Raw genomic sequence first — 25570 nt, 5'->3', positions numbered from 1 at the left:
TTACCCCACTGTCTGCAGGGCCCAGAGATGTCCTTGCGCCCAGCCCACATCCACACTCTTGGTGGGTCCCTGCTGAGTGCTGGCACCCTGGGAGGGGCAGGAGGTGCAGGTGTCTCTGGGGAAGATGGAAGCCTAAACAAGCACCTTAAGACAAGAGTGTAATTCCTTTGAAGACAAGTACAAAGTCTCTGCAAACTTATCTGCAGGAACTTTCTGGGGAATTAAAGAACAACTACTCCAAGAAGAGGGATGGAGAGGAATTTAAATACATCATTAAACACTGAGCCAAAGCTCCTGGCCAGAGACTCAGGTGGCTTTTGGAGAGGCTGCCCTGTTCTGAACGTTCAGCAAATCCATCCAGCCCTCTGAGACCCACACCTCAGGCCCCCACTGCCCACGGAAGTCCTGATGACGGACATGGGGTCTGGAGCTGGGATGGGATACTATTCCTATAAAATTACACAAAATCCCACAATGTTCATGTGTTTTAGGTCTGGCTTCTCCTTGACTCCTGAGAGGCCCTGGAACTTAGATGTCTGCTCTGTTCTGAGGATAACGCAGTTATCCTCAAGGGCAGAGAGCCCTGGGCGGGAGCAGGCGCCCCCAGGGAGACCCAGCCCCAGGCAGCCTGGACACAGCTGTCAGCATTGTCGGAGCCCCTCTTCTGAGACAACTGGAACCAGATCAAGAGCAACACAGTCAAACACCCCAGGGCTGGGCGGGGATCACACACAGGTATGGGATGGACATGGGGCTGCCACGTGGAACGCAGCCTCACCAGCCAACTGTTGCCAAGAGAGTAATGTTTCCAGATCCCCTGGTTTTTCCAGAAAAAAGTCAGGAATTCAGATTTGGATATGAAATCTCCAGAGTTTTAGGTGTGGGTCTGATGGGTTACGCATTAACAGCCTCAAGGAAGGGGCGTTGCTTCCTGCTCCAGGGCAGGTCACTGTCTAATGCCGTGTTTTACACGGCATTTGTAGGCCGCAAAGACGCTTGACGTTTACGAAGTGCTTACTGACCAGTTCATAAACTAATCAGCCTCCAAACCTCCTCATTCCAATGAACTTCAGATATGCTACTTCCTCTGTTATCCTAGATTTCCCCCAAAACTGCTACTCACAGAATCGTCCAAGAGCGAGGAGCGTATGCGGCTTTCCCTCTGGTCTCCGAGCACGGAGGCAGCAGCTCCCGTGGGGGTCAGGTGGGCAAGGCCCCGCTCACACCGCAGTCAGGGCCAGGAGGCGGCCAGCGGCCAGCGGCTTCCTTCTCGTGTTTGCCCAGAGAATTCCTGGTTTCTCGTCTCAGTCTCTCTTGCCTCTGTTGGCACCAACCATGCCTCTGCAAACAGGGGCATCTGGGGTGAAGCGGTGGGAGCCGCGGTCTCTGTCCTTTGAGGGGAGTTGACTGGGTAACCCCTCCTCCATGGCCGGGAAAAGGAGAGGAGGGGGCAAAGGAAAAGTTAGGAGCGGAAAACCCAAGGCTTCGCCTGTGTTTCGTTTGTCTAATTTTCCCTTATTTCCATCCTAAGAGGTGGGATAACTAAACTGAAAAATTATAAGCCGTGGACCATAAACCCCTTTATTTCTTCTAATTTTGTAACCTTTGGACAATAACGCTATCCTTTGTCTTAATATAAATATTGGATAGGAATCCTCAATCTCAACATATCTGCACTACGTTAAATTCACAGAAAATGTCATATTTTGGAAAACACTTTAAATTGTTACAGTATTTTTTTAACTCTACTCAAGGATGACACGATACACAATCTCCGATTCTCGCTGATCTTTCCCGGTGGATTTCTTTATGAACCAAAACTTCCCTGCGTCTGAACTGAGCCGAGGAAGCAGCTTCCATCACGTGGAGCTGCGTGGAGCCGGTCTCGTTTACCTAGGAGACCTCGGTTACCTAGGAGACGGTGACCCCGGGCATGAAAGCTCTCGGGAAACAGCTGCAGGCAGTTTGATCTGCACCCTTGGTTTTGCCAGAGCTTCTAGTTTCCCTTCATTATACCTTCCCCGACTTTCTCACTGTCACACCACTCGGGCTGCTGCCTGCCTGCAACCCTCCCTCCTCGGTGATGCTAATGAACAGTGAGCGACCGCAGGTTGGGTGGCAGCAGGTGAAAGGTAGGGCCTGGCTGATGACAAAGTGACTGCTACTTCCCCAGCGACTGGGGAGCGGCTGGGGAGGAGGAGGGAGCTCCGGCTCTGTGTGGAGCCCCAGCTGCGCCCACCGCGGAGACCGCGGCCCGAGGCCCCCCTGCCCCGTCCCTGCAGAGGGAGCGCCGGTGACGGTGCGTGGAGACATGGGTTAGGACACCGATGGGCCCTCGCGGTCCTAGGACTCCACTTCCAGCCCCTCCCAGGGGCATTGCTGTGGCCTGGAGCCTGTTTGGCCTCCAAAGGCTTGAAGGAATCTACGAATGTGCGGCTTTTGGTATAGTTAATACTCTGTTATCTTCACTAAGGCTCAACCTGACCAGAGTGTGCATTATACTGGTGGGGAGGATGGGGGGAAATCAAATAGTAAGATAACTCCTGCTTCCAGATTCAAGTTTACATAGTACAGCATAATTCACTGCTCTCTCTTCAGTGAGTCTTTCTGATGGCTTCTGTTGGTTCAAAAGTAAATTTTTTAAATTCTAGACTTTAAGTATAAAACCATTTTAAGCTCCTAAGAAAACCTCTCTTCATTTTTAAAATAAGCAGTGGGCTTAAAAATAAAAGAATTCGTGCTGTAGTAGTTCCTTAAGGGTGATTTTTCTAACTGTGAATCACTGGAGTGGGAATCAGAAACCCAAACCCGGGCAGAGGTAACCAGGTTGCTTCTGTCCAGGCCCAGGCAGGACCAGAGCCCGTAGGTTAGAAAGCGCTGCTGACGACCTGCTCAGGCATCACCAGTGAAGCTTCTGAAACTCAGGTCTCAGACCCCTTGGAAGAGCAAATTCAAACACACAGCTCCCCTGATGCTTCCGAGGAAGACGCCGTCAGGTGGGAAAGGGTGGGTGAAAACAGGCAGCAGTGGGGACGCAGGCAGGGGGGCCTGCAGGACACTCGCAGGTGTAGGCTTGGAAAATGAAAGAACCTCCTCACGTATCTCCCACCGTGAACTGTACGCTTTCGGCCTAACCTGAACCTCGCCGGCCGTTTCCGGACATTGATACGTGAGTGTGAAAAGGAAGTTTGAATCCGTTTTGCTACTTTGCCTTTTCAGATTCTTTTCCCTTATGGGTTCTTACAAAATATTGAGTATAGTTCCCTGTGCTGTACAGTAGGTCCTTGTTGGTTATCTGTTTTATATACAGTAGTGTGCGTATGTTAATCCCACCCTTAAAGGCTTATTTACAAGAGAGCAAAACCCACTACAGAGCCTGGAATTCAAACAGGATTGGCCCTGCTATAAACAGAGCAGTGGCACAGAACAGTCCACAGAGGGGCCCAGCTGCGGTGGGAAATCAGCACAGCAAGAGCGTGTATTTTAGTTGGGGCGGAGGTGGAGCTAGTATTTATTAATTGAAGGATTAGTGGCAGAATTAACTGTCCATCTAGAAGAAAATAAGTTTGTCCCCATATGTAAAAACAATGGATTAAAACTTAAATGTAAAAAATCAAACAATTCTTAGGCAACCGTATGGGCGATTAGCTAGAAGGCCAAGGTTTTCGACTTCACACCCACAGAGCGATGGCCTCAGCGCCCTTTTGGCGACAAGCCCTCTCCTGGGCGACGGCTGGAGTTCATTTCAGATGCTGCACAAGCGTCCGTGACACGGGTGCGGGCTTCCCGAGCGTGACTGGCCATGCCCCTCTGAAGCTCTGAGGAGCCCGTGCCAGCTGAAGGAGGCCCCCCAGTGAACCCGAAGCACCCCCAGGCCCCCGGAACTCCCCACGTGCCTGTGCCCCAGGGCCTTTGCGCATCCTGTTTCCTCTGCCTGGAACATCCGCCCCAACCCTTTTTTAACCTGAAACCTGCAATTTTCCTTGAAAATGGCACATATTTTGATTCCCCCTGGGAGCCTCTGTCCACCTCCCGAAGGGTTACCTTCAGCTCGTCTGTGTTCTGTTATGTTCTCAGGGCCCTGACACAACGTCTCCCCTCGGTTTTGAGTTCCTTAAAGAACAGGCTTCCATCCCGTCGTCTCTGCGTCCCTGGTCCTACGACAGGTGTGCAGTGTTAGGAGATGCTCCACTTGCGCAGAACAGGACCCAGCATTTCCTCCGTCACCCGTCGCCCCAGGGCGTGTGGGCCTTGTTTGCGCGTTTTGCTAAACTGTGAGCATTGGAGAGGATTTCCAGGTGCAGTAGCCGCCTCAGAGCTGTGATGTGCCACCCGGGGTACCGCTGACCCAGACTGCATCTGCCTTCCAGGCTTCCACACCCTGAGCGGGGCTGACGCAGCAGAGGAAGGGCGGCCACCCAAGGAGGCTCGGCACCGCGCGCCACGTCGACCCTCCTTGAACGTTTCCCAGCTCCTCTCCGCCTCCCTGCGCCTGTCCTCCCTGCAGCGTCAGCTGCATCTCAGGACGCAGGCCGACGTGGTGGAGGCCCTTCCCCCCGGGCAGGTCGTCTCCTTTTGGCCCACTCTGGTCCCCTCTGTGCTCTCTCGAACTGCTGCTAAATTCATTTCTTTATAAATATGCTGGTGAGGGATCCCTCCTGCGCTCAAGAACCAACAACAGCTGTCTGTCCGCTGGGTCACTAGTGACCCTCCAGGTCTGTCCAGGCCCCCAGGGTGCCCTTCCCACTCTCCCTGTGGCCGAGCGCTTCCTGCTCCGCCAAGCCCATCACCCCGAGGTTCCACCTTGTTCCCGCCGTCCCCTTGACCCACCATCTCCCCAGCAAACGGACTCGCCAGCTCATTCACTGGCGCGTCCATCCAAGTATGCGTTTCTAGCATCTGCATGCCAGCTGAGCCTCTGCATGTGTCTATACACACGATGGGTGTGTAAGTCCTTTCTTCCTTCTACACCTAAACTAATCGTCCTGAAGTATCTCAGCTTTCCCTGAGAAATTCCCCCTCCGTGATTCACCTCGCATGGGCTCCTCCTTTCCTGAAATTCTTCTTATTTTATTAAATCTGCCAAATCTTACGTCTGTGCAGATGCCTCTCCCATTAAGATATTAAGCTCATTAAATGAACTTACATTTTTTATTATAGGTATTTTTATTATTCCACACACAAGAGTAATAAATACCTATTTGTTGGTCAGTTGGCATGAACATTAATCAGACTCTGTGCAGGACCTCGCCTTGCTGATGGTTCATTTCAATAGCCGATCCACCCAGGTCTCTTCTATAATGTCACCTGGCACAGCCGCAAGTGTCCAACTAGAGTCTTCTTTCCCAAATTCTAACGTTTCTTGTCATAAACTGTGAAGGAGGTGAACTGTGCATACGTGACTTTTTGTTGCTGTTTGAGTACAGTTATAGTTGATTTACAATGTTGTGTTAATTTCTGCTGTCGTCAGTTATAGATATATATATATATATTCTTTTTCATATTGTTTTCCATTACGGTTCGTCCCAGTATATTGAATATAATTCCCTGTGCTCTACAGTAGGACCTTGTTGTCTATCCATCCTATATATACTAGTTTGCATCTGCTGACCCCAAACTCCCAATCCATCTCTCCCACACACACCCCCCAGTACCTGACATTTTATGACGTCCCCATCTTCTGCCCAGAATGCAGTTCTGGCCACAATGGGCGGGGTGAAAAAATGACACAGTCCAGGTTGGAATCTGGTCAGAGGAGCTGTCGTCTTTACTGCTCATCTCTTGTCAGCCCCTCTGATGCGCTGAGTGGAATTCTCCCATGATGCGGTTTTGCTGTGTATAAATTACTCACATTCACCCAGCTGGCAGTATGTTCCCGTGGCTTAAAGAGGACGTGTAGACAGTGGCTGGTTTCAGGACCCTGCACCAAAGCTGCCCCTTGAATGATCTTGGGCAAATCACAGCTGTAAAGGAAGTGTAAGAAAGACACCTCCTTACAGAATCATGTGAGGACCCTGCAAGGTAATAGATGGAAACACTGTCATCTCCAAGTGTGAGCCTTGCTGTGACCCTGGAAAGCGTCCTGATGATTTAGATCAAGGTAGACGCAATTGTCCCCCAGGACTAGACCATGGCGACAGTAGCCCGCACGCTAAAACGTGTCCTTCTGTGACACCCACCTCCTCCCCGCCGCGACTCCTCGATCAGGTTAAACACCAGCTACAGGGAGAATCTAGACATTAATATATGCACTTTTTTCCTTCCTGCAAACTTCAGCCCTATGCATTATATTCTTGGCACAAAGTACAACTCAGACTGACCGACCCAGGTGTGTCCTAATCAAAGTCTTCCACTGCGGGGGCCCTGCAAGACGAGATCTGCTTTATCTTTAAACAACACGTTTAGATTGCCTGGTCCTTCCCCAGCAGCACCCCTTCCAGAGGGAACCCGTCCCTGAGTTGCCAGCAGGAAAGCACGCTGACTGCCTTCCTCTCTCCCCAGATGGAGGTGGATACCGAGGAAAGGCGGCACCGCACGCGGTCCAAAGGGCTCCGAGGTATGTCCCTGCTTCCAGGTCCCTGGGGGCCCTGCTGGGGTCCCCTTTGTCCTGCCGCAGCCCTCAGACCCGGCCTGGACACCACCCTCTCGGTAGCTGTCTGTGGAAGGGGCTTCCTGGGATCGATCATCAATTTGTGTCTTTTCCTCTCTCTGCAGTTCCTGTGGAGCCGGCCATACAGGAGCTGTTCAGGTCAGTGAACAGGACGGGCAGGTATCCTGTTCAGATAGCGGGCAGGATGCACCCCAGCGGCGGTCAGAGACCGTGCGTCGTAGCAGAGACAGGGCTTTTGCGCGCCCGGGGGACCCAGGGCCTGCACCCCAGCCCCCTCCTCCCAGTTTCCATACCTGCCTGTCTGTCTGCGTCCCCCGCTTCCCTCCCGTCCAGGTGGCACCTGAGTGACCCATCCTTTCCTCTTGCAGCTGTCCCACCCCTGGCTGTGACGGCAGTGGCCACGTCAGCGGAAAATATGCGAGACACAGAAGGTAAGGCCTCGGTTTTTCACGCCGTGCTGAGTGACTTGTGGGCACAATGAATGGGGACCATCTTGGGGAAGCTTTCCTGTCCTCCTCGGACGTGGGGCTCTTGTAAGATGTTCTGACCACCTTCTGGGCAGCGTTTACCCCACACCAGGGGTGGCGACTGAGGACCAGCCTTGCACCTCTCCCCACTTGCTCCCTGGGATCCTCCCCTAGGTCACTGGGAGCCATATTTCTCCTCCCCGTTTTCTCCTTCCGTAGCTCAGGATGGTAAACATCCGGTGGTAAAGTAAAGCGTGAACTTCCTGACCTTCCTGTGGGCACTCGGCTCGTCCTGGGAAAGGAGGTCCAGGCCTGGCGCCGGGCAGCTGCAGGGGAAATTCAGAGCAGGAGGGGAAAGTCCGGACAGATCACGCTCGGAGGCTTTGGGGCTTAGAGGTGATGCTCGTAAACACCGGGATTTCATGTCCGTGACAGAGGTGGCAACACCTGGAGCACGGGATAGGCAGGTGACGGCTGCTAAAATGCGCCACAGCGGAATCGCATCCTTCACACCAAGACTGCGAGTCACGTGCAGCTAGCTCAGTCTTGAGATTCACGTCTCCCGAGGTCCCTTTCCGTGTGGTATTAAGGCAGCTTCACCTTTCAGTGGAAGGTTTGGGTTATGATGAGTTAGAAATGTTTACAGTCCGTGACACATTTTGGGCTAATTCCCACAAACAAGGGTGCGAGGACTGAGGCCATTCAGCCCAAGCGGCCATCAGGGGCCGGGCCCAGGTACCCAAAGCTCGGGAGCTAGAGCAGGTGCCCTGAGCACCCCAGGGTGACCGTCCTTCGCTGCTTTCCACTTCATTTCCTTTTCAGCTGAACACTAATTTACGGATGAGATCAAGCAATTATTATGATTGTCCTTTAGCAACAGCAAGGGGAAAATTTCAAATTACTCCAAAATACCCATGCTAGCGTTTAAGGAGGCAGGGAATTTTCAGTGGGCATCCCTGATGAAATGGTTTCATACCAAAGGAACGACAGGCCATGGTTAAGAGAATTTTGTGACTTAAATTATTATATTTAATTTATTATATTATTATTTGATTGTGAAAACTTATTGAACTATGTAATTTAAATATGTGGTTTTTTTAACTATATGTTATTTTATGAAGGAGTATATATGTAAATTCCTTTTTTAAAATCCAGTTTTTAAAAACTGGATTGTTTATGTTTACAATGGAAAACAAGTTAGCCAGGCACGAGTGGATTTTTTCGCCTAATCATCTCTTCACTAGACAATAGTTTTGCTATTAGAAAGAATGGTTAAATTTGACTAAAAAGTTTTAATTAGGTGTCAGCTAGTTTTAATTGGGCGTCATAACCACACTTTTGCTGGAAAAATCATGAAGTTCCCAAAGAATTGTTTCAAGCGTTTGTATTCCTACCCAAGGTGCGTCCCCTGGAGCTGTGGACTGATGGGCCCTGTGGGATGCAGTGTGTGTGCACAGCTCTCCCTGGGATCTCCTCCACTGCTCAGAAATGATGGTCAGCCTTAGGCTGGGAACAATGCGAAGACAGCTGGGCTCCACCCTCCTCTGAGACCCGATGCTGCTGAGAGCTCAGAACACCCTGAATTTTTCAGGAGCGAAGTAGGCGGAATTTTAGACAGGAGTCACAGGAACAGCCAAATTGGACAATTTTACAGCAAAAATAATCTCAATCTTTTAAATTTAAAATGTTATTTTTTACCATGAGTCATAGTGTTTGCAATTATTGGAATTCCCACTGTTTTCATAGAAATAGTGAGTGGGGAGGCATACTGTGGGAACCCAGAACACAGACACTGGGCCCCATTTCCCCTTCGCCACTGATTACCCAAGGGGCTTTGGGTGGATTATTTAACATGTATTGACTTCAAATTTCCTCGGTTTTATAATGAGAAAGTTGCAGATTTTGTTATGTAAAACTAATTACCATTCAAAACTTACGTCACAGATAAGACTTCTCTCCAAGGAATCTCACTGAGTTATCAAGTGGGGCTTTTTCTAAATTTTATTTTTCCGTGTCTGCATATCAGCAGTTCTCAACTAAGGGGTGACACTTGAATCGCTCAGACTGAAAAGGGGCTCCTTGTAGTGGATAAGATTCGCGTATACAGCAACATCTTTTGACTGGTGCTATTTCAAATTTGTGAGACTCTTCAATTATATCTGGCTTTGTTTTTTTCTATTTTTAAAAGATTTCCTAAATGCAAGTTTCTCCCCCCGACAGCTGTGCTCATGCACATGCATACCTGCACTACCCGCCCACCGACACAGGTGTCACCTTGCCCGCTGCCCTGTCCCCGCTGATACTCGGAACACATGAGGCCCCTGCAAATAGGACAAGGGCGGCAGCCTCAGTTCTGGTCTTGATGAAACTGCCTGTTACTTCGGTCTTTTAAAGATACATTTTCCAATGAATATATTCCCGTTAAGGCTACAATTTCATTTTACTCACATATCACGCCAGTTCATAGCCAAATAAAAAGGCATTCTTTTAGTATATTGAAGTATCTATTTATTTGAACACACAAAAATTAATTGGAGGCAGGTGAGGGGAATCAACAATGTAAAAAATAAAACATACAATTTTTAGGAAATTTGGTATCGAGTGGTAAAATGATGCCTCTCAGTTCATCTTTATTTTGAACACAAGAAAATTTCTAAGGAAGTCAAGTATTGATCGCAGTCTCAGCGTGCCTTCTTATTGCTTTGGACGGCGTGCACGTCGGGGGTGGCCTTGCTGCTTCAACGGGGGTTTGGCTTTTCGTGACAGCTTCGAAGACTGATGGCTTTTTTCCTGTGTGGTAGAGGTAGGGCTGTGGATTTGTGAGAAACGGGGAATAGGTGATAGAGGAGGATCAATCCTCAGATAGGACCTGTGAAATTAAACAATAATCTGAATTCACGAGGCATTGACAATTTAAGATCCTGGTTAAAAATGGAGAGGTAGGAATTAAAGTTATAATACTTACTTTATTCGTTGATCTGCCTTATTCAAAAATTATGTCCTTGAACTAAAGACAATCTATTCATGGGTGTTTATTTGTGTTAATAGTTCACCATCAATTTGAGGTGCCTGATAAACACATGTACAACTGCACAGGTAAAGGTTGAATCAAAGAGATAAATTAGGAAAAACAGAAGGGAAATGAAAACATAATTTTACCAGAAACCCAGGATGTATCAGGAGTTCTGATACAGTATTCCATTCAGTGCTGAGTCTCTGGGCAGTCAAGGTAAAAAAGAGGAAGACGAAGGACAGAACCTCGTTATCTGATGCAGGCAGCACAGCAGTTCCTCAGAGGGGTTACGCTCCTGGCACTGAAGGTCCATTTCTTTGAATCCCTGCACACTGACCAGCAGGGATCCGAGCTCAGTCAATATTTTTTGCCCTGATGCATGTGAACAGGGCCAGGCCTCCAGGCAGAGGACAAGATTACCAGCCGTTATCTTCAGAAACATCATTAGTATCCAGACACATGACTCTGACTTTTTTAGGTTTTATATTATTAGCACATAAGTATGACAAACCATCATGGATTTGCAGTCAGGGCCAGAAGTAAGTCTCCTGTCGTGAAGCAAAATACCGACACAGTCTTTTCTGTACACAGCTAATCCGACCTCTGCTTTCCCACTAACATCTCACATCTTTCGCACACCTGACCACACACAGTCCAGTGCACACGTCTTTTCTAAACTGGTATTTATGAGTAGCTGAAGTTTGCATCTCAAACGCAGGGGCCCATCCCAGGCTTTCTTTGCAGGTGCAAAACTACCCCTCTGCCATCCTAAGTGAGTTTTCCAGAGTTTGGTTCTTAGACGCCTAAATTCAGGGAAGGGAGCGTCCTGGATGCCCCACTCTCCTCCCTGGGCCACCTCCTTCCCAGTGTTCAGGCAGACTCGTGACCTGTAAGCGTTTAAAACACCTATGGGTGAAAAAAGAGTGTTTTTCCACGTGCCTGCGGCCTGGGCAGCAGAAAAAAAATGGAATACGTGGAGGCCATGCACTTGGAGTTTAGGAAGTTGCTGGGCTGTTGGTTGGTTGGCTAGAGGCTGCAGGCAGGCAAGGTGTGAAGGATGCAGACCCAACCCTTGGCCTGGGGCTCCGAGGGCAGGAAGAGCTTCCCGACGACACCAGACCCCGAGCTGAGGGGGCGTCTTGGGGGACTGGGCCCTCTGCATGTCCTGGTGATGCCCCCCTCTACTGCAGGTGAACGTCTTAGGGATGGAGACATATGGACAGGAGACCCCAAGTCACTCTATCTATAATTGTTTTTGTTTGGTTCAAGGACCTGAAAAAGAGATTGGTTATTAATCCAGAGAATTAGATGAACAGATATTAAGATAGGAGCCAAAATATGGAACGTCCAAGCATTTCTGCAAAAATCTACTCCTGAGTATTTGAGTAAGATTGAACATTCTATGCCGCATATTCGCAACGTTTTCTCCCCACGTTGATACAAAATACTGTTTGTGTTAAAGATACCGTGCGACTTGATGTTACAAAGGGATGAATATATAGACACTAAATTCATCATCAAAGTCCCAATGAAACTTAGAAATAGGAATAATAAAAAGTATTAGTTTCTATTTCAGATTAATAAACATTAAACAATGGAGAGGAATTTGAATTTTAGCCTTCCTTATAATAGTTATATACATACTGGACCATTCGGAATTAATTGGATTTACTTATTTCTTTCTGAATGGTGATTTTTGTATAAGCCTCCAATGAGAGAGGGAGAGAGAGAGAGGGAGAAGGAAAGAGAACCCTTAATGTGAATTCATTCTTCACATCATTGGTTTTGTGAACCCTCTGAATTTACTTCTGAAATTTAATAGATTTTATTTACATTTACCCTTCACAGCTGTGTTTTAAGTTACTCTTTGTTGAGCATAGGGTTCTGGTGAGATATTTGATCCGAAATCTAGCTTGAGAGACTTGCACAAGCAACGATCCCCCAAAAGCCAGGGGACGGCTTTGGTATTATATTTAAATCCTTCCCCATTTAGAAAATTCAGAGTCAAATCAATTTATCTTGAAACTTTAAAATTAAAAGCTCCAAATGGCAGATTTATTTTTTATTAGAAAATTATTAAATTCTCTCTGGCTTCTGGTGCACGTTCCTTCTTCAGATTTTTTTCCATCTCATATACCTTTGCACCTACCAGTGTGATTGCCATGGCGGCAGCCACGGGTGAATAATTGCTTGTCTTCCCGGGAGCTTGTTCTGGACCTGGAGCTGAGGGCTTGCTTCCTGATGTATGCACGCCTCATTTGGATGCTGCCAGCAGCCTGGGGGCTGTATTATTCATGCCTTGACAAAGAGCTCTCACTAAAAGCCTTGGAAGAGAGCCAGGCACTGGGAGAGATGGTGGAGCATTTCAACGTGCAACTGAGAGGAGAATCGATAATCAAAAAGGAAAGAAAGGAAGAGACAGAGAGGAAGAAAGAGAAATAGGGATCCCTCTACTTCCCTTTTACTGGTTTCACATGGGTAGAATTTCCATTTGCATTACAATAAAAAACCCTAAAAATAATTGCATTTTTTTCTAACCACGCTTGAAAGTTTAACACAATTTTCCACGTTTAATTGCAAAGCTGATTTTAATTAGTAGGGTCCCGCATGTGAAAAATGAAGATCCACTTGGGTGCATGGAAACACTGCAGTGTCGGCTTTATGCTCTAATTAATGTATGGCTGCCGTGCAGCAGGGCACACTCTGGGGCGTTCATGAAGAATTCTGAGCACGCAGCCACCCAGCCAGGAGCCACGAGCATCAACAACTCCCCCTTCATTCTTTATGAGACATCGCCGTGCATCACCCCGTGCATAAACTTTATAGCGTGCCTGTCCTTTTCACTATTTGTCACTAATATTATGAATCAGAAGTTAGGGCACACCTATTTTAACGTTAATTTGATAGCTTGCCCTGTTGCAGAGAGAGCAAAAATGTTGTGATCTCGGGACTTATGTGTCTGAAGTGGAGATTCAAAGCAAGTGGGTTTCCCAGACTCACCATTGCCTTATTGTGAATTGTATGTGTGCAAACACAAAATTCAGGCATGGTCTTTCCAGACTGTGGGGGCAGTTAACCTTCATTGTCACAGTAAATCCTCTATTTAAAAAAAAAAAAAAAAGTTTCCTGGCCATTATCCCAAGAAAACAGTGTGCCTGCTGCTCGTCTAGAGCACGTCCGCCCAAACGGACAGATCTCTGGCCCCGGCCGAGTCTGTTACATATTTCAGAAGACAGTGTGACTGATTCAGTGTATTTAAAGCTGCAAATAAAACAGGTCATGCATTTCAGGGTGGATTTTTGACATTTTATAAAATTCAGGATACTTTGAAAATAATTCCACATTCATAGAGGAGGAATATAGGTATTTTCAGGTAGGAACTAAAACATAAGTATACTTAGAGAGTCTCTAACATTTACAATCTGTATTGGTTAAGAACTAAACACAGGAATTATAATCTCGGTGTGATTTATTAACTAGTGATTGAAGATATATAAACATGGCTTTGAAACATCTCCAGAACACACAGCAGAAATCGGTGTGTGGTACAGCTACCGTCAGGGTTTACCGGTTCCGACGTCCACCGTCTGTGCTGGGATTCTAGCAGGTACGCAGCCACCACGTTTAAGAACTGGTGGGCGGAGAGGGGGTCCTGACGTGGGGGGGTGGGGGGGCGCTGGCCCGCTGGGCGATCGTGAACCGGGAGCCCCGCACACCTGCCGACGGCTGGCTGCACAGCCCCGAGCTGGTCTTCCGCGTCCTGTGTGCGGGCTCCCTGCGCGTCCGCACCACCAGGGACAGGAGAGGCGACGCCCAGAGTCAGTGGCTGCTGGATGGTCCTCAGAGAGGTGTGAATGGTGGGGGAGGGTGGACGGGATGGACGTGTGAGCCCCTCACGCTGAGTCCAGTGTGTCCAGGTGACAAGTCCAGGCTGCAACTCCAGGTACCTGGAGTCTGCAGTCAGAACCAGCGATTCCGGAGAAGTCAGCCTTGCGACCAGCTCTTCAAATCCATACTTGAGAGCAGTCAGGTCGTTAGTATCATTACTTACACCCACGCTCTGAGAAGCCCAAGGAGTCACGAGGATGACCTTTGTCCTTCTGCAAAGTGGTTGCTTCTCCTCCTTCTTGGATCTTCTGTCCTGAAGAGAAAACAGGGCTTCCAAGATGAGACACCAAGAAATGACTGAACCCCCAAACTCCAGAACCTTCTTCCTGCTAGAACTGGTGACAGAGTTAGAGGAAGGAAGCTCTGCCCTCTTAGCTGTAATGTTAATTTGATGAGATTGCAGTGTTTTCGTCTGAAAAAGTTTCTGTGTGACTTAGACCATTTCCAGCTACAAAAAAAATGGAAACCCCACTGCAAACTGGCTTAAACAGTGCAGAATGAATTGTCCACGTAAACTGGGGATTGAGGTCAATTCACTTCTGCCCCATCGTCCGGCATCTCCCTGCAATCAGCCCCACGCCTGGCTCTCTCACCTCATCCCAGGGCTGCCTGCCGGGGCCCCAAAGTCCAGAGGAGGCCGGAGGGGCCAGGTCCAGTGAAGAGGGGCTCTGGATGAGCCACCGACACCGTCCTCATAGTTCTGCTGCTCCAGTGGGTCCACAGCCGGGCCTGACTGCCAAGCCGTCCCTGGGCTGAAGGCCGAGTCAGCTCCTCTCAGGCAGGGCGTCCTCCCCGGAGCCCGGAGCGTCAGTGTCACCTGAGAAATTCTTGGAAAGGAAGCATCCTGGCTACACGCCCCACCCCGAACCTGCCAACTCAGAAGGTGTGGCAGGGCCCCGCTGTCCGTTTCCCTCCCCCTCCCAGGGGATTCAGATGCCCCCCGAGTGTGAGGTCACGGCTCCCGAGGGCACAGGCCTGTGTGTGCCAAGGGCAGTCACCTGCTCTAGCGGGGTTTTCAGGTAATGCAGAGAGGCTGTGCCCTGGGCAGGCAACCAGCAAACAAATCCAGAGTGTGTGTGAAGCTGGCAGCCGAGGAGATACTTAGCGGCCGTCTGCCTGGGGAAGGACTGGACGGCCTGGTGTGGACAGCTCAGGGCTGCAGAGGCTCAGCCTTGTCCCGTGAGGAGACCCCCTCCCAGACCCAACACGGACTTCAGGTCACGTGTGCGAGGTGGTGGGGGCAGAGGCTCCTGGCTGCCCCGAGCCCCCAGCCAGCCCTGCCCTCTGCCTGTCCCTTGGGCCAGCGAGGCTCTGTGGTCACCGGCCGTTTCTGCCCTGCATGTTGGCCTGAGCAGAGCTTGGTGGCCAGGAGCACACGGGCAGTAAAAGTCCAGAGTGCCTCGGCTGGAAGAAAGGCTGGACGCGCCCTGGAGATGGTGCACAACCCGTGGAGGGCTTACTTCCCTCGTTCAGACTGGGCTACCTGGGCCCCGTGAGCCTCCGCGAGGCCCTGCGGACCTGGGAGCAGGAAGATAAACGCACCTTCCCTTTCCTGTTAAGGGAAAGCTCTGAGCTCCCCCTGTATAATTCAGCAGATTTTAAAAGCTCCACTCATTGTAATTTAGTGGCCGCTGAGCGGGCCGTGAATACGACCTAATGCTGTATCTGACATGGCCAGAGATACGCTTCCCACAGGAGTGGACGCATCTCCTAAAACTCTGGGGAGGAGAGTAGGCTGTGAGCAGCTCGGAAAAAATTAGATTCCGCAGTGACGTTCCCGACTCGCTCCGCCAGCCCCCAGCCCATCCCATAGCGGCTGTGCTTCTGAATGAGCTGTCTGTGCCCCCTGAGAACCCTCTGGATCCCCGCGCCAGGGCGGGCCTGAGAGCCAGGAGGGCAGGGAGGCAGCAGGGCCACCGGGAGGATCGTGCAGACCCAGATCCTGGAGCCGGGGTCTCTGGTGCAGCCGACCGAGTGGCCTCACCGTGGTTAACCCACATGTCAGGGAGCGAATTACGGAGTGGCTTCTTGGTGCTGCCTCTAGGAGCAAACCCCCCCTCAGGAGGCGGCAGAGGGCCCCCCCCACCGCTCCTGTAGTAACAGACTCTCTGGACCACAGCCCCTCGCCTGCCCCCATCTCAGGAGACACTAATCAGATGCTTACGACAAAGTCACCGCCTTGAGTGACTAATGGACTGAACTTCCCCTGAGGCAGCATGGTTTTGTCAGAGATGCTTCTTAAATTAACGCAAAGAGATTTCTAATAAGTGATGGTGTAGGCAGAGGGGAGGGGGTTCGGGGGCTGAGGCTCTCACTGGAGCCCTGTCTGCCAGGCGTCAGCACCACCCAGCCCGCATAACCCTGGGCTGGGCCGCCCATGCATGCTGCCCCGGAGCCCACGCACAGCCCGGCCGCGGCCTCTCCCTGAAATGGGTCGAGAAGGCCTGGGACTTGTAGCTTTGAAACTTCAGGACTTGAAAAGATGAAAAGGAGTTTGCTTTTCAAATTGTCTTAACTGATCCCCCCAGGGAATTTTTATTGACAACAGAAACCAGAAGAAATACTGCATGCGCACAAAGGTGACTTAGCATTAAAGGTGGGAAATGCTCATTTTCTCAAATAAGGACTAAAATGGGATCACAAACGGAAGCATAGCGGAAGTGGGGGCAGATTTTCATCAACATCTGTCTCGTTCTTGTCACTGTGCTCCGTTCAGGGAAGGTGACATTTGCCCAGAACATCGGACTTTTTCCTGGATTTTTAATGCATTTTACTCTTTTACTTAGTCTCATGTTATAGGTGTAAATTTGTATTTTTTAAATTTTTATTTAACTTTATAACATGAGCCTTTTCTGATGTCACTAAATATTTTAATTTTCACGGCTAACTTCCATCCTATGGTGATATTGTAACTTATGCAACTCTTATTATTGGAAATTATTTATTTAGGTTTTTTTAACTTTTCCATGTTATAGATCATGTGTGATAAGTGTCTTTGCAGACAGCTTTTGTGGCTTTGGCTCCTTCTTTGGGGCAGTTTGTCACAAGGAGGAGCCTTGGCTTGAAGGACGTGAGGACAGGAATGGTTTTAAGAGTTTCTTTCCAGGAAGACGGGACCTGTTTGCATTCCCAGCAGCAGAAGGGAAGGTGTCCCTGTTTCCTTCTGCAAATAATATGGACTAATTGTTTTTAAAACACTTCCTTCTTACTAAAAAAAAAAATGTTTTTGTGAAAGGATAAACTTTTAAAGGATGGATCATTTTTCAAACAACGCTAATGCCAGAAAATTCTAGAAAAAGACATGGTTTGAAATTTAAGCCACACTTTTCCCCTCTTAAATGGTCTCACTTGTCAGTGTTCAGGTGAGCTGGACCCTAGCTGCCACACCCCAAGACTAACCCTGGGGTGAGACCCTCCAGAGCTGAGTAAGGAAGAGGCTTCCGGGCAGAGGGGCGACGCTTCGTGCCAGGTGGAAGGCGAAAGGCTCTCTTTCTCTGTCTCGGTCACCTGGTCCCTCCTCTCGCCACCCACCAGCCTCAACATTCCAAGCCCAGGAGCAGAAGAGAAGCCAGTGTCCGGTCCCCAGAGCCACAGCCAAGTGCGTCAGGGCGGGGACAGAGCCCCTGAGGAGGAAACTGTGCCTGCACGTTATATAAAAGTGTCTTTAGATTTTAGAACGATAAGAATCTAGGCCAGCAAAGAGCAGCAGAGGTTCTGCAGCAGGGCCTGAGGGTCTTCACTGCCCGGTGCTCCTCCAGCCCAGCCGGGGGCCTCGGCTGTGGCCGTCGAGAGCTCCACCTGAGAGTGTGGAGTGGGCGAGCACACATTCCCGGGGCTGCTGCCGTGCAGAGGCCCTGGGGCCCAACCGAGGGTGGCGCTTGGCACAGCCCTGCCCTTAGCAACCACCCCTAGACACACACGCCGACGGCACAAAAGGCAAACGGACGGTCGGACGGTTACCATTTACCGTACACAGGGGGACTGTAGGCGTGTAGACAGTGCCCTGAGGCCAGGGAGGAGCAAGCAGGTGGAGGGGCTGGATTTCACCCCGCTGGGGAAACTCGCCCAGTTGCCTTATTTCAGAAAGTACAGTGCTGTTTAGGGAAATGCGCAGAGGCAAGAGAGAAGTGGTCGCCTCTGTGGCCAGGTAGAACAGGACCCTACAGACTGCTTCAAAGATGCTCTGTGTGGCTAATTACTGAGTGTTCGCTGCACACACAGCCGTTGAGCAGAAGGAATATTGGGGGACAAAGGGACACCCTGCCCTTTGACCTAAGATGTGTGGCCCATGCCAGCGATGCGTCCAGACATGCAGGATGCAGGGGAGGGTATGACCAGGGAGACAGAAGGAAGGGTCCTGGGAGAAGCATTGGATACACGACGCCCGTGAGGGGCTTCCTCCTCTGAGCCCTCTGCCCTGTGCCCCCAAACACCGAGCAGGAGACGGGGCCAGAGGGACAAACCGCCTCACTTCCTTCCTGGGCACTATGCATGCCCACCTTTATCCAAACAACGGCACGGACACAAACGTTCCCAATTTGCGACATCTTGGAAAATGGAAGTTGGAAGAGTTTTGTTGAGTCCCAGCTTCGGCTCCAGCCGGGCAGGACCTCAGCTTTCACCCGTGTTTCGTCTACATCCTGTGTTATTTACACAAGGATTCATCACAACTTTCCTTTAAAGAGTAGATCTCTTTCCCACAGTCGAAACACAACATCTGAAGCAGGATCTTCGATCCGCACAAACTTTCTTAGACACTTGTCACCAGCGCACAGTTTCTGCCCAGATGTAAAATTTTCTTCCTAAATGGATTGTCATCAGCTCCTCAGAGGAAGAGGAAACTTCTCTCTTTCTCTCCCCAAGGCATCCTTTCTTCGGCTCACGGTGGCCATTCATGTAGTACCTGCTGGAAGATGTTGCTACTGACGTAATGAAAGGATGCTGAAGATGGAAAATGATTGGAAAGATAGAAGAACAATTTCTACAAGTAAAGAGATGGGGTTACGTTCAGTTCTACCTAAATTTATAGCCAGTAGGATCTTACTGTCTTCTCCCTGGAGGAAGTCTCCTTGATTATCATCTGACATCTGTCACCTCCACACCATGAGTCAGGACCATGGTCGGACACAGAGGCATCACGGGAAGGAAGCGATTCCTCCCCTGAGGAGGCCAGCTGTCCCGCGGATACACATATATGACAGAATGTCCCAAGGGCCCTCGGAGTCCTGTTTGGGGACCAGGGAACAGAGAAGGAAGGAGCTCCATCCCCCCGGGCTGGCCAGCCTTCCCAAGGGGGAGATTCTCCACCTGGCCAGTGGGGGGGAAGGGGGCGCTCAGGGGAGGGCACGGTGGGAGGGCTCACATGTTCAGTCACCCTTTCACTTGTTGAGTCTGAGCTCTTTGTTAAGCAGCACTGTGCCAAGTGCCCAGATCCGCGTAGGAACAGACCGGGTCCCCGTAGTAACAGACCAGGTCCCCGCAGTAACAGACCGGGTCCCCGTAGTAACAGACCGGGTCCCCGCAGTAACAGACCGGGTCCCACAGTAACAGACCGGGTCCCACAGTAACAGACCGGGTCCCCACAGTAACACACCGGGTCCCCGCAGTAACACACCGGGTCCCCGTAGTAACAGACCGGGTCCCCGCAGTAACACACCGGGTCCCTGCAGTAACACACCGGGTCCCCGTAGTAACAGACCGGGTCCCCACAGTAACAGACCGAGTCCCCGTAGTAACAGACCGGGTTCCCACGGTAACAGACCGGGTCCCCGTGGTAACAGACCGGGTCCCCACGGTAACAGACAGGGTCCCCGTAGTAACAGACCGGGTCCCCGTAGTAACAGACCGGGTCCCCGCAGTAGCAGACCGGGTCCCCGCAGTAACGGACCGGGTCCCCGTAGTAACGGACCGGGTCCCCGCAGTAGCGGACCGGGTCCCCGCAGTAACACACCGGGTCCCCGCAGTAACAGACCGGGTCCCCGTAGTAACAGACCGGGTCCCCGCAGTAACAGACCGGGTCCCCGTAGTAACAGACCGGGTCCCCGCAGTAGCAGACCGGGTCCCACAGTAACAGACCGGGTCCCCGGCATCGGCTGGGCTCGGCGCCCGAACAAAGAAGCACCAGACCCAGACATGGAGCTCCAGCCCATGGGAAGCTCAGGCCTCGGGGAGCCAGCCTGAGGAGGCCGGGTGGTGGAGGGGGCCCAGGGAGGCCAGAAGAGGAGGCAGGGTCCTCAGTGGGACTGTGGCCACCCCCAGCGGGGGCGGGGGGAGAAAAGCGCAGCCAGGAAGGAGGCTGTGGCCATACAAAGATCCCGGTCATAGAAGGTCCCCCATGAGGACAAGGGGATGTGGCAGCCGTGGCCTCAGGATGTGGCCCAGTGGGTCACAGAGGACCGTATGTGCACAGGCAGGGTCAGGTTTTGTCCTCTCAGGAGGGAGAGAGAGAGAGACAGGGTGAGGGAGGGATGGAGGGGGGAAGGCAGGAAGTCAGTGCATTGGAGGAGATAGGAGTGAAAGCTCTTGGTGACCAGGGGGCCAGAAGCCAGCCTGGCCTGAGGCGGGGGCAGAGTGGAGGGAGAGGAGGACACACTGGAGACATTCAGGGCATGGACACAGCAGGACTCAGAGCCGCCGGGGGCGCTGAACCAGGAGGAAGAGGGTCCGGGAGACTCAGGTCCTGCGTCCTCGGGCCCAAGGTTCAGACAAAGAGGAGCCGGGAGCGGACAACACCTTAGGACGCGCTCCATGCGGCTTATGTTGCCCCCGACAATTTCACGCTCATCTCCAGTCCCCTGTGGTCCGAGGCGGACTCCACGCGCGAGCAGCTTGCGTGTACCTTACTGCGTGCGAGAACATTCTGTCAGCCCCATGCTGTGTGGTGAGAACTGGACCCAGAGGCCGAGTGACCTGTTGGGGTCCGGGTGATGGGCTGGTCACTGGCCGGCAAGCCAGGCCTCCCATCCCCAGCCCTGCCCACTTTCCACGATGCCGCCGGCCTTTGGACCGCATCCCAGGCTGAGATAAGCCCTCTGTGCTGGAGTTCACTTCAGTGAGGGACGTGCAGCCCAGATTCAGACAGAGAGGGGGCAGGAACGGGGTGGTCTGAGCAAGGTGGTCATTGCCGAAGGGGGCTGACGTTAGTTCCAGCCGCATCGCAGGGCATGTGGTCCTGGGAAGCACCGTGCATTCATTTGAAGGGACCTGTATGCAGCCTTTTGTTTCAGGTTCTGTTGTTGTTGCTGTTTTTCCAGCAATGGGGCCATTTGACAACCTCTGACTTTTCCTGTCATCAATTGTCATGTTAGCATCCTTCAAACTCTGAGAAGCTGATGCTGTCAAGCGGCTCCACGCTCTGTACACGGATCCTCACTCACGTCTTTGTGGTACCCGATAGCTTTTAATTAATGAGAATGACCTATTAACAAAAGATGTGAGGGGGCTTCCCTGGTGGCGCAGTGGTTGAGAGTCCGCCTGCCGATGCAGGGGACGCGGGTTCGTGCCCCGGTCCGGGAGGATCCCACATGCCGCGGAGCAGCTGGGCCCGTGAGCCATGGCCGCTGAGCCTGCATGTCTGGAGCCTGTGCTCCGCAACAGGAGAGGCCACAACAGTGAGAGGCCCGCGTACCGCAAAAAAAAAAAAAAAGAAAGATGTGAGGAACCCAATTGCAATAGGAACCATGAATGGAAACAGCGCGGAATCCTGGATCGAGAGCTCTTAGCAATTAGGCGAGCAGCTGAGCCCCCCAGGCCCCCGCCCACAGAAGCCTTCCACGGACAGGGAGGCCCCAGAGAACAGAGGCCCCGAGACACCTGGTCTGTAGCCCAGGTTCCAGAAAACGCCCTTAAAGACCCCTGAGGATCTGACCAACCCCTTCCTCCTACAGACGAGGACCTGTGACGCACAGGGATGGAGCGACCCCCTCAAGGTCACACAATTAATAGGAGGCGTCAAATCCAGCTCTTCTAGTCCAGACCAGTATTCAGTTCCCAACCAGGATTTCTGAGAACCTTTGCACCTGCAGGACTGAGAATTATCTGTCTACTCACAGGGAGAGGAGGTGGGCACTGCCTGAGAAAACTGAGAGAAAAGAAGAAAAGTTCTCATCTATTTAGTGTTATTAGATATGGAGACAAATAAAACATAGCAGCATCATTTACAACCGACCAATGGCTGAGCTGAAGGCAGTGGTTTAACTCCTAAGCTGGGAAGCCCTCGCCAAGGCTGGACGAGCACAGCTGGCTCTTTTTCCCAGGCCCCTCGTGGACCTCCTGCACGACCTGAACCGAGCCGTACATATAAACATCTCAATGCTTCAACTACCTGTATTTTAAATATTCCACAATTGAATAATTTCTTACCAGCCATAGAAAGACAAAGTACTCTGTCCTAGAGCATCCGAAAACGAGGACTCTAGTACGTATTTGAGGAAGAGTAAGAAATCTTTAATTTTTCATTTGCATGTATTTTCTTATATATTGGTCCCTGGGGCAAAGATGTAAATGGCAAAATCATAAATTCTTATGTAGTTTGATTCTCAGTTCTTCCTATCAATCTTTTTTTATTGAAGTATAGCTTTCTTACAATGTTGTGTTAATTTCTGCTGTACAGCAAAGTGATTCAGTTATACATATATATTCTTTTTCATATTCTTTTCCATTATAGGTTATTACAAGACATTGAGTGTGGTTCCCTGTGCTCTACAGTAGGTCCTTGTTGTTTGCCCGTTTTGTATACAGTAGTGTATATATGTTAATCCCATACTCCCAATTTATCCCTCTCCCCCATCTTTCCCCTTTGGTAACCAGGAGTTTGTTTTCTATGTCTGTGAATCTCTTTCTGTTTTGGAAATAAGTTCATTTGTGTCTCTTTTTCCTTAGATTCCACATATGAGCGAGATATCATATGATATTTGTCTTTGGCTTACTTCACTTATGAGAAACAGAAAGAGTATGATAACCTCTAGGTCCATCCATGTTGCTGCAGCTGGCAGTATTCCATTCTTTTTTATGGCTGAGTAATATTCCATTGTATATATGTGCCACATCTCCTTTATCCATTCATCTGTCAATGGACACGTAGGTTGCTTCCATGTCCTGGCTATTGTAAATAGTGCTGAATATTGGGGTGCATGTATCTTTAATTTAAATTTATTTATTTATTTATTTTTGGCTGTGTTGGGTCCCCGTTTCTGCATGAGGGCTTTCTCTAGTTGCGGCAAGTGGGGGCCACTCTTCATCGCGGTGCGCAGGCCTCTCACTATCATGGCCTCTTGTTGCGGAGCACAGGCTCCAGATGCGCAGGCTCAGTAGTTGTGGCTCACGGGCCCAGTTGCTCCACGGCATGTGGGATCCTCCCAGACCAGGGCTTGAACCCGTGTCCCCTGCACCGGCAGGCAGACTCTCAACCACTGTGCCACCAGGGAAGCCCCGAAGGGGGGCATGTATCTTTTTGAGTTATAGTTTTTTCAGGATATTTGCCCAGGAGTGGGATTGCTGGATCATATGAGAACTCTATTTTTAGTTTTTTAAGGAATCGCCATACTGTTCTCCATAGTGGCTGCACCAGTTTACATTCCCACCAACAGTGTAGAAGGGCTCCCTTTCTCTACACCCTCTTCAGCATTTATTATTTGTAGAGTTTTTGATGATGGCCATTCTGACCGGTGTGAGGTGATACCTCGTTGTAGTTTTGATTTGCATTTCTCTAATAATTAGTGATGTTGAGCATCTTTTCATGTGCCTCTTGGCCATCTGGATGTCTTCTTTGAGGAAGTGTCTATTTAGGTCTTCTGCCCGTTTTCTGATTGGGTTGTTTGTTTTTTTGACATTGTGTTCTGTGAGCTGTTTGTATCTTTTGGAGATTAATCCCTTGTCGGTTGCATCATTTGCAAATATTTTCTCCCATTCTGGGTTTGTCTTTTCAGTTCTCCCCATCAGTCTTAACTACTGTAATTCAAGGTAGCAGCACTGGTGCAACTTCAGGAGCTCCACAGTATCCCTTCAGTACTGAGTGTCACAGCAGCATTGAATATCCCTGTAATATTGAGCATCCCAGCAGTGTTGAGGAGTATCACAGTAGTATTAAGCAGGACTGCAGTAGTAAGTACACCTGCAGCATCAGCTGTTGCTATGGTATTAAGTACTGCTGCAGTGTCTAGGACCTGTGCTAGCACAAAGTGGAACAATCACTTGCTAATGATGTCACAGTTGCTGCCTCCAGTGTTCAATTCGTCTGGACTAAATGCAGACCGAAACGTCCGTGTTGCTGTGCTGTTGTTAACTGTGACCTAGAGCACTCTTGTCAACTTGTAAATATCAAGACCGATAAAGTTGAAAGCAGTGTATGCAGTTGACAGCCTAAACACGCACGGTGTTCATTTCCAGCAGTTTCCTCTCTGGACGTGTTCTCTAAGCTGATGTAAGTAGGATGTTTAAGAGGCTTCTCTCCTGACCTGGCAGAGTTGTGCTCACGTAGCAGGTGGAAAGTCCGGTCATATTCTGACCTAGTGCCTGTCACTGACTCTCTCTGGCCTTAGCTTCTTCCTTTTCTAGGTGAAGGGGTAGATGGAGTGATTGCTGGGGTCCTCTCTCCTCCAGACTCTGCTGTTCTGAGAGTGTTGTCTTAGGAGTATCCCAGCACGTGGCTCCCCAGGCCATCATGAACTGGCCACTTCAGGAACCCTTTTAACCATCCGAGATTTTTAGCTCAAATAGGAAGAGTCAAAGTGAATTTATAGAGCAGTTTAATTTGTCGATCTCACTGCCAAGGAGTACACTGGCTGTTGGGGTGATTTTATCCGACATTCTCAGCATTCTCCCCCTTGCAGTCTTATAAGTGGCAGGTGTAGTAAATGCTGTTTTGCAGATGGAAAGGCAAGGGCAAGCATGTCATTGAAAGCCGGGTGCTGGTGGAACCAACCTGAAGACCAGGAGGCTCACAGCAAAATCATCAGTAAAATATCAATCAATAGAAAGCAATGTATTGAACACCCACTCCTTCACTGGCACAGCGGCAGCTTAGAATAATTATTCTATAGCACACCCTAATGCCAAGGAGGATAAAATGAACACACATGAAAAAGTCAGTAACAATATAGTTTCAAAAAGGATGCTAAGTATCTGATGGTGCAGAGTTTTTAAAGACAGAGGATCCTGAATTCCAGACTGACCAGTGGTGACTTTATGGAAAAAGCAGAACTTGACATGGTCTGGGAGTGTCAGCGTGAGAGGAAATAGAGAAGTAGGGCTGGAAGGAAGGAGGGGAGGAAGGGGGAGAGGGAGGAGGGGGAAGCAGGTGCTGCAGGCACTATGCTCATACCACGGCTGCTTTAGTTGAATTCTTTTGACTTTGGAAGAACAGAGAAACACAGGTTATTTCAGGTGAAAAGAAAAACGGGAGGGGGATCCTGTAAGGATTTCAAGATTTCTTTTAAAATACAAGAAACAGTCCCAGCAGCCACTTAACCAAATCTCCTGGAAAGCGGGTTTGGGGAAAGGGTGCTGGTTTCTCTGTGTCTCCACCCGTCCTCCCTGGTGGACGTCAGCCCTGTGGACCACGGACCCACCAGGCTGCTGCCTTCCCCTGGGGAA

The 25570-nt window shown here is 50.2% G+C and overlaps 1 protein-coding gene across 7 annotated transcripts in view; it reads left to right on the top strand.

Moving 5' to 3' along the window:
* Positions 1 to 6501: 6501 nt before the first annotated feature.
* MYT1L (myelin transcription factor 1 like) overlaps positions 6502 to 25570 on the top strand; it is a gene marked incomplete at both ends in the record, with an annotated part of 136537 nt that continues 117468 nt past the window's right edge. For 5 of the 7 annotated variants that reach the window (XM_082851669.1, XM_082851666.1, XM_082851665.1 and 2 more), the window contains 3 exons: positions 6502 to 6556; positions 6715 to 6748; positions 6979 to 7041. In XM_082851669.1, the coding sequence (XP_082707795.1) occupies positions 6502 to 6556; positions 6715 to 6748; positions 6979 to 7041 (152 nt within the window). The remainder of the gene's footprint in view (positions 6557 to 6714; positions 6749 to 6978; positions 7042 to 25570) is intronic. The other 2 variants (XM_082851670.1, XM_082851667.1) reach the window with 1 other exon arrangement.

The sequence above is a fragment of the Leucopleurus acutus genome (assembly GCF_964270905.1).
Source record: "Leucopleurus acutus genome assembly, chromosome: 12".
Classification (NCBI taxonomy): domain Eukaryota; kingdom Metazoa; phylum Chordata; class Mammalia; order Artiodactyla; family Delphinidae; genus Leucopleurus; species Leucopleurus acutus.
Note: the sequence above shows the minus strand (reverse complement) of the source record. Positions and strands in the feature narration are given on the sequence as shown.